The 8,002-nt window shown below is 43.9% G+C and overlaps 1 protein-coding gene across 1 annotated transcript in view; it reads left to right on the forward strand.

The window, feature by feature from the left end:
- Positions 1–1,579: 1,579 nt before the first annotated feature.
- The window catches only part of LOC135535775 (ankyrin-2-like), a 183,003-nt gene continuing 176,580 nt past the window's right edge, over positions 1,580–8,002 (forward strand). The window contains 2 exon segments of the mRNA XM_064962208.1: positions 1,580–1,600; positions 3,358–3,456. Coding sequence (XP_064818280.1) covers positions 1,580–1,600; positions 3,358–3,456 — 120 coding nt within the window.

Below are 8,002 nucleotides of genomic sequence, written 5' to 3' on the forward strand. Positions count from 1 at the left end.
TTTACTATAGTGGCATAGAAGGCTCCAGGACCAGCCAGGAGGGACAGTAGCTCCTCTCTCAACCCGACTGAGAGAGCCCGCAGGGGGGGCAGGAGGAGGCAGGCAGGACCCTTAACATCCAAACCTCTGGAAGATCAGAAGAAGGAGAGATTACCAGACCAGAAGAAGGAGAGAGTACCAGACCAGAAGAAGGAGAGATTACCAGACCAGAAGAAGAAAAGATTACCAGACCAGAAGAAGGAGAGATTACCAGACCAGAAGAAGGAGAGAGTACCAGACCAGAAGAAGGAGAGATTACCAGACCAGAAGAAGGAGAGAGTACCAGACCAGAAGAAGGAGAGATTACCAGACCAGAAGAAGAAGAGAGTACCAGACCAGAAGAAGGAGAGTACCAGACCAGAAGAAGGAGAGAGTACCAGACCAGAAGAAGGAGAGAGAATCAGACCAGAAGAAGAAGAGAGTACCAGACCAGAAGAAGAAAAGATTACCAGACCAGAAGAAGGAGAGAGTACCAGACCAGAAGAAGGAGAGAGTACCAGACCAGAAGAAGGAGAGAGTACCAGACCAGAAGAAGGAGAGAGTACCAGACCAGAAGAAGGAGAGAGTACCAGACCAGAAAAAGGAGAGATTACCAGACCAGAAGAAGGAGAGAGTACCAGACCAGAAGAAGAAGAGAGTACCAGACCAGAAGAAGGAGAGAGTACCAGACCAGAAGAAGAAGAGAGTACCAGACCAGAAGAAGGAGAGTACCAGACCAGAAGAAGGAGAGATTACCAGACCAGAAGAAGGAGAGATTACCAGACCAGAAGAAGGAGAGATTACCAGACCAGAAGAAGGAGAGATTACCAGACCAGAAGAAGGAGAGAGTACCAGACCAGAAGAAGGAGAGAGTACCAGACCAGAAGAAGGAGAGATTACCAGACCAGAAGAAGGAGAGATTACCAGAACAGAAGAAGGAGAGATTACCAGACCAGAAGAAGGAGAGATTACCAGACCAGAAGAAGGAGAGATTACCAGACCAGAAGAAGAAGATAGTACCAGACCAGAAGGAGAGAGAACCAGACCAGAAGAAGGAGAGAGTACCAGACCAGAAGGAGAGAGTACCAGACCAGAAGAAGGAGAGATTGCCAGACCAGAAGAAGGAGAGATTACCAGACCAGAAGAAGAATAAGATAGTACCAGACCAGAAGAAGGAGAGATTACCAGACCAGAAGAAGGAGAGAGTACCAGACCAGAAGAAGAATAAGATAGTACCAGACCAGAAGAAGGAGAGAGTACCAGACCAGAAGAAGGAGAGAGTACCAGACCAGAAGAAGAAGAGAGTACCAGACCAGAAGAAGATAGTACCAGACCAGAAGAAGGAGAGAGTACCAGACCAGAAGAAGGAGAGAGTACCAGACCAGAAGGAGAGAGTACCAGACCAGAAGAAGGAGAGAGTACCAGACCAGAAGAAGAAGAGAGAAAAGAAGATAAAGAATAGAGGAGAAGAGATTAGAAGTGAGATAGTCAGGTGGAGGAGGGGGAGAAGGAGGAGGAGAGGGCTGGGATTCCTCTCGCTCCTCTGGCTACACACGACAGGATGGATGAAGACGAGGACGAGGTGATGTGTGTGTGTGTGTGTGTGTGTGTGTATATGTGTGTGTTTGTGTGTGTGTGTGAGTTATCCTTACCACAGCTGTACGTATATTATCCTTGTCTTCAGTCATCAGTGGATGTGGCTAGCTACCTGAACCATGTTGACATCTTGTGTGTATCACAAACGGAACCCTGTTAAAAACCTGTTGAGTTTACAACTGATCCAGGATCTGTGCCGTAATTACAACAAAGACTCACGCTGTTGAGTTTACAACTGATCCAGGATCTGTGCGGTATTACAACAGACTCACGCTGTTGAGTTTACAACTGATCCAGGATCTGTGCGGTATTACAACAAAGACTCACGCTGTTGAGTTTACAACTGATCCAGGATCTGTGCCGTAGTTACAACAAAGACGCTGCAGCAACACAGCTGTTAGGTTGAATTGGCTAAATGTGACGACGTAGAGATTTAAAACCAAAACGGAATAATAAGCCTATGCAAGAGGTGTCACTACAGTCCCTGGTTCGATTCCAGGCTGTAACACATCCGGCCGTGATTGGGAGTCCCATAGGGTGGCGCGCGATTGGCCCGGCGTCGTCCGGGTTTGGCCGGGATAGGCCGTCAATTGTAAAAATAAAAAGAAGAAGAAGCTTTTAAATAACTATTTGGAACATTGATCCGAATGCCTTGGTTCTTATGCTTGTAACTGACCTCAGATCTGTGTCTCCTCTGTTGTCTCATTGGTCTGTCTGAATGCCTATTGTGTAAGAAACACTGATCTCAAATGAGTCATCTCCCTTGTGTTGCTAATGGACCATATTAGCTGTTGAATCTAAGCTGACCGGAGGATATTTCCCCGTTGCTGTTTAAGCTGAGTCGCTCACCTGTTATGTTTCACAACTGATCTTCTCCGTGTGGTTTGGAGTGTTGCTGCTTATTTAAAACCCTACACTGTTATCTTTTTTTGTTGTTGGTGGGATTGTTTATGTTGTATGTCGGACATGTTTTAAGAAGTACCCGTTGCTAGGTAACAGTCCGATACACCTGTTATGTTTACGTTGTATGTCGGACATGTTTTAAGAAGTACCCGTTGCTAGTTAACAGTCCGATACACCTGTTATGTTTATGTTGTATGTCAGACATGTTTTAAGAAGTACCCGTTGCTAGGTAACAGTCCGATACACACGGGCTGAGATGAGAAGGACGTCTAATCGTTTGCCTCTCTAGTTGAATGGGATAGACAACCGTTCTCTTGATTCAGATGTCAGGAAATCCGGACTTCCTGTTTCAACTTTTTAAAGGTTTTTGATTGGTCTCCAAGCCCCCCCCCCCGTGTTTGTTGTTGTGGAACGGGCTGAATATCTTGGTTCTCGTGTTACGGTCTAACTGACTCCCAAATGGAAACCTATGGGTCCTGGTCAAAAGTAGTGCACTATAAAGGGAACAAGGTTACATTTTTAGTTCTTATGTTTATATCACTGACCTGAGACCTGTGTTTCTTGTTATAGAACGGTTTAAATGCCTTTGTTCTTATGTTTATCAACTGACTCCAGGCCTGTCTCTCTCTCTCTGTTATAGAATGATCTGACTGTCGTCGTTATTATGTTTAATAAGCTGACCCGAGACCTGTGTTTCTTGTTATAGAGCGGTTTGAATGCCTTAGTTATTATGTTTAATAAGCTGACCTGAGACCTGTGTTTCTCTGTTCCAGAATGTTCCGAATGCCTTAGTTATTATGTTTAATAAGCTGACCTGAGACCTGTGTTTTTCTGTTCCAGAACGGTCTGAATGCTCTGCACCTGGCAGCTAAGGAGGGCCATGAGGACCTGGTGGAAGAACTACTGGAGAGAGGCTCCGCCGTCGACTCTGCTACCAAGGTACAGGAAGTAAATGTCAGGAAGTAAATGTCAGGAAGTAAATGTCAGGAAGTAAATGTCAGGAAGTAAATGTCAGGGAGTAAATGTCAGGAAGTAAATGTCAGGAAGTAAATGTCAGGAAGTAAATGTCAGGAAGTAAATGTCAGGAAGTAAATGTCAGGAAGTAAATGTCAGGAAGTAAATGTCCGGAAGTAAATGTCAGGAAGTAAATGTCAGGAAGTAAATGTCAGGAAGTAAATGTCAGGAAGTAAATGTCAGGAAGTAAATGTCAGGAAGTAAATGTCAGGGAGTAAATGTCAGGAAGTAAATGTCAGGAAGTAAATGTCAGGAAGTAAATGTCCGGAAGTAAATGTCAGGAAGTAAATGTCAGGAAGTAAATGTCAGGAAGTAAATGTCAGGAAGTAAATGTCAGGAAGTAAACCCCAAATTCCAATTGAATAATTAGCTGTAGCTACTGTAGCTCGCTATCATACATGGTCAGGAAGTAAACCCCAAATTCCAATTGAATAATTAGCTGTAGCTACTGTAGCTCGCTATCATACATGTCAGGAAGTAAACACCAAATTCCAATTGAATAATTAGCTGTAGCTACTGTAGCTCGCTATCATACATGGTCAGGAAGTAAACCCCAAATTCCAATTGAATAATTAGCTGAAGCTACTGTAGCTCGCTATCATACATGGTCAGGAAGTAAACCCCAAATTCCAATTGAGTAATTAGCTGTAGCTACTGTAGCTCGCTATCATACATGTCAGGAAGTAAACCCCAAATTCCAATTGAATAATTAGCTGTAGCTACTGTAGCTCGCTATCATACATGTCAGGAAGTAAACCTCAAATTCCAATTGAATAATTAGCTGTAGCTACTGTAGCTCGCTATCATACATGTCAGGAAGTAAACCTCAAATTCCAATTGAATAATTAGCTGTAGCTACTGTAGCTCGCTATCATACATGTCAGGAAGTAAACCTCAAATTCCAATTGAATAATTGAAAAAAATCTGATTTCAAATGACTTCTCAATAACCTGAAGCTATTTATGACATATCTTTTTTTTGTTCCCTCTAAGCTCCCCCGGGACTGCCACGCAGAATAAATATCAGCCTGGGCAGAGAAGCACGAGTATTGAACTTCACCTAACTTTCTAGAGTTTTCCCTGTTAGTTAACACTATCGACGTTTCCCTTTACTGTGGGAATTGTGATCGAATCAAGGCAATATTAGCCCCTTTCAATGCAACATACCGAAAACAAAACAAACTATTCAAGACTTAGAATTCAAAACTAACTATGCAAGAGATTTTGTTATTAGCAGAACACGGAGTAGGATTCTATTGTCGTCGACAGGTACAACTCATGTCCATACTCTACACAGACCGGTGTGCTATAACCAATCAGAACTGCAGTAGGCCTATATGCAAATAGACCATTGCCATATAGGGATCTGTGCCGTTCACTTTGAACTGGACTGTGTTTACAGCATGAGCGGTCATGAGTAGATGCGCTTGTTTTGAGATCAAAGTGAGAGCTGCATGTAGCCACGTGTGAACATTTGTTCATATCCTTTGCTAGTTGTAGATCATTTGTGGTCAGCAATAGGGGAGAGATTGTTTCCTACAAGAGCACAAATCGTGTACATTTCTAGACAAAAGAGCTTATTTTTTTGTCTTAAAGGGGCAGTGTTTTATTTTGAGACAGGCTTGAATAAGCTAAGTAGCCAATAGGCAGAGGGTAGCATCATTTGTCTGATTCTTTGTAATGACGGTATGGGAATAATGATTTATTTTATTTTGTAAAGTGGTTTCTTGCGTCAAACAACCCCGACAGCATTTTCAGTCACCTCCTTGTCTCAAGCAGAAGTGGACAAACAGGTTCATGTGAAGCATGTTTTTATTTTAAAAGTCTCATGGAACGTAGGCGTATGTTGAACACTACACATTGGCTGAATGATAGAACAGCTATTTCCATGTTAAAATGTTCTGGGATGCATTTTCTCCATTGTTTTTGATGGTAGCCTACTCTGGTTGTGATCACATAGCCACTGTAGTCTACTCTGGTTGTGATCACATAGCCACTGTAGTCTACTCTGGTTGTGATCACATAGCCACTCTGGTTGTGATCACATAGCCACTGTAGTCTACTCTGGTTGTGATCACATAGCCACTGTAGTCTACTCTGGTTGTGATCACATAGCCACTGTAGCCTATTCTGGTTGTGATCACATAGCCACTGTAGTCTACTCTGGTTGTGATCACATAGCCACTGTAGTCTACTCTGGTTGTGATCACATAGCCACTCTGGTTGTGATCACATAGCCACTCTGGTTGTGATCAAATAGCCACTGTAGCCTACTTGGCCACTGTTATACTGTGACTTAAAGCAGCTACAGCCTCAGTGTTCACAGTAAAACTGTAACTTAAAGCAGCTCCAGCCTCAGTGTTCACAGTAAAATTGTAACTTAAAGCAGGTACAGCCTCTGTTACACCCTCAGTGTTCACAGTAAAACGGTAACCTAAAGCAGCTACGGCCTCAGTGGTCACAGTAAATCTGTAACTTAAAGTGGGTACAGCCTCAGTGTTCACAGTAAAACTGTAACTTAAAGCGGGTCCAGCCTCAGTGTTCACAGTAAAACTGTATCTTAAAGCGGGTACAGCCTCAGTGTTCACAGTAAAACTGTAATTTAAAGCGGATACAGCCTCAGTGTTCACAGTAAAACTGTAACTTAAAGCAGCTCCAGCCTCAGTGTTCACAGTAAAACTGTAACTTAAAGCAGCTCCAGCCTCAGTGTTCACAGTAAAACTGTAACTTAAAGCAGGAACAGCCTCAGTGTTCACAGTAAAACTGTAACTTAGTGGGTACAGCCTCAGTGTTCACAGTAAAACTGTAACTTAAAGCAGGTACAGCCTCAGTGTTCACAGTAAAACTGTAACTTAAAGCGGGTACAGCCTCAGTGTTCACAGTAAAACTGTAACTTAGTGGGTGCAGCCTCAGTGTTCACAGTAAAAGTGCGCCGGATGTCACATGGAATTTTCACAACGTTCAAGTTTGCTCTCAGCAGACCTGAAATATGCTCAGTGCTTGAATCCAACCTTCATTTCATCAGTAGTAAGTTGAATTGACCCCGACCTTAAAACATTTAGTTTGAATTGACCCCAACCTTTGTACATTTAGTAGTATTGTACTTAATGTAGTTAGTAGTCAATTAGCCTGGTCCCAGATCTGTTAAGACAGAAATTCAGCTGTTGACGCTGCTGCTAAAGGTTCTGAGGCCTTTAGATTATACTGAGGGTGGGGGGGGGGAGAGAGGAAGAGAGAGAGGTGGATAGAGAGGGGGTGGAGAGAGTGGAAGAGAGAGAGGTGGGTAGAGAGGGGAGTGGAGAGAGAGGAAGAGAGATGGGGATAGAGAGGGGAGTGGAGAGAGGAAGAGAGAGAGGGGAGTGGAGAGAGAGGGGAGTGGAGAGAGGAAGAGAGAGGTGAGTGGAGAGAGAGGAAGAGAGAGGGAGTGGAGAGAGAGGTAGAGAGAGAGGTGGATAGAGAGGGGAGTGGAGAGAGAGGAAGAGAGAGGTGAGTGGAGAGAGAGGGGAGTGGAGAGAGGAAGAGAGAGGTGAGTGGAGAGAGAGGAGAGAGAGAGGGGAGTGGAGAGAGAGGTAGAGAGAGAGGTGGATAGAGAGGGGAGTGGAGAGAGAGGAAGAGAGAGGTGAGTGGAGAGAGAGGGGAGTGGAGAGAGAGGAAGAGAGAGAGGTGAGTGGAGAGAGAGGAAGAGAGAGAGGGGAGTGGAGAGAGAGGTAGAGAGAGAGGGGAGTGGAGAGAGAGGTAGAGAGAGAGGTGGATAGAGAGGGGAGTGGAGAGAGAGGAAGAGAGAGAGGTGGATAGAGAGGGGAGTGGAGAGAGAGGAAGAGAGAGAGGTGGATAGAGAGGGGTGGAGAGAGAGGAAGAGAGAGAGGGGGTGGAGAGAGAGAGGAAGAGAGAGAGGTGGAGAGAGAGGGGGTGGAAAGAGAGGTGGAGATCGAACGAGAGGAATTTGAAAACAACTCCCATATGCTGTATGTTAGACAATAATAACTCAGTGTCCAATCACAGCAGGATGTTTCGCCCGTTGCCATGACAAAAGGACAACCAGTGGAACACAAACAACATTCTAAATATAGCCTGTATCCATCTGTTTATTTATTTTCCCTGCCATACTTCAACTACTTGCACATTGTTACAACACTGTACTAAAACAATAATATAACATTTGAAATGTCTACAATGTCTAAATGTCTATATTCTTTTAAAACTTTTGTGAGTGTAATGTTTACTGATGTTTCCCTTGTTCATTTCACTTTTGTTTTTTTGTCTATTCCGTTTGCTTTGGCAACGTCAACATAGGTTTCCCATGCCAATAAAGCCCTTTGAATTGAATTGAAACAGGGTTGGAGAGAGAGAGAGAGAGAACGGTGGAGAGAGAACTCTCTAGTACTCAGAAGAGGGAGGTATGGCGGGAGAGAGAGGATGAAAGCAGGATATCAGTGTCTCTAAAGTCTAAATCACTGCTAGGAATCCCACTC

The sequence above is a fragment of the Oncorhynchus masou genome, unplaced genomic scaffold (genome assembly GCF_036934945.1).
Source record: "Oncorhynchus masou masou isolate Uvic2021 unplaced genomic scaffold, UVic_Omas_1.1 unplaced_scaffold_514, whole genome shotgun sequence".
Lineage (NCBI taxonomy): Eukaryota > Metazoa > Chordata > Actinopteri > Salmoniformes > Salmonidae > Oncorhynchus > Oncorhynchus masou.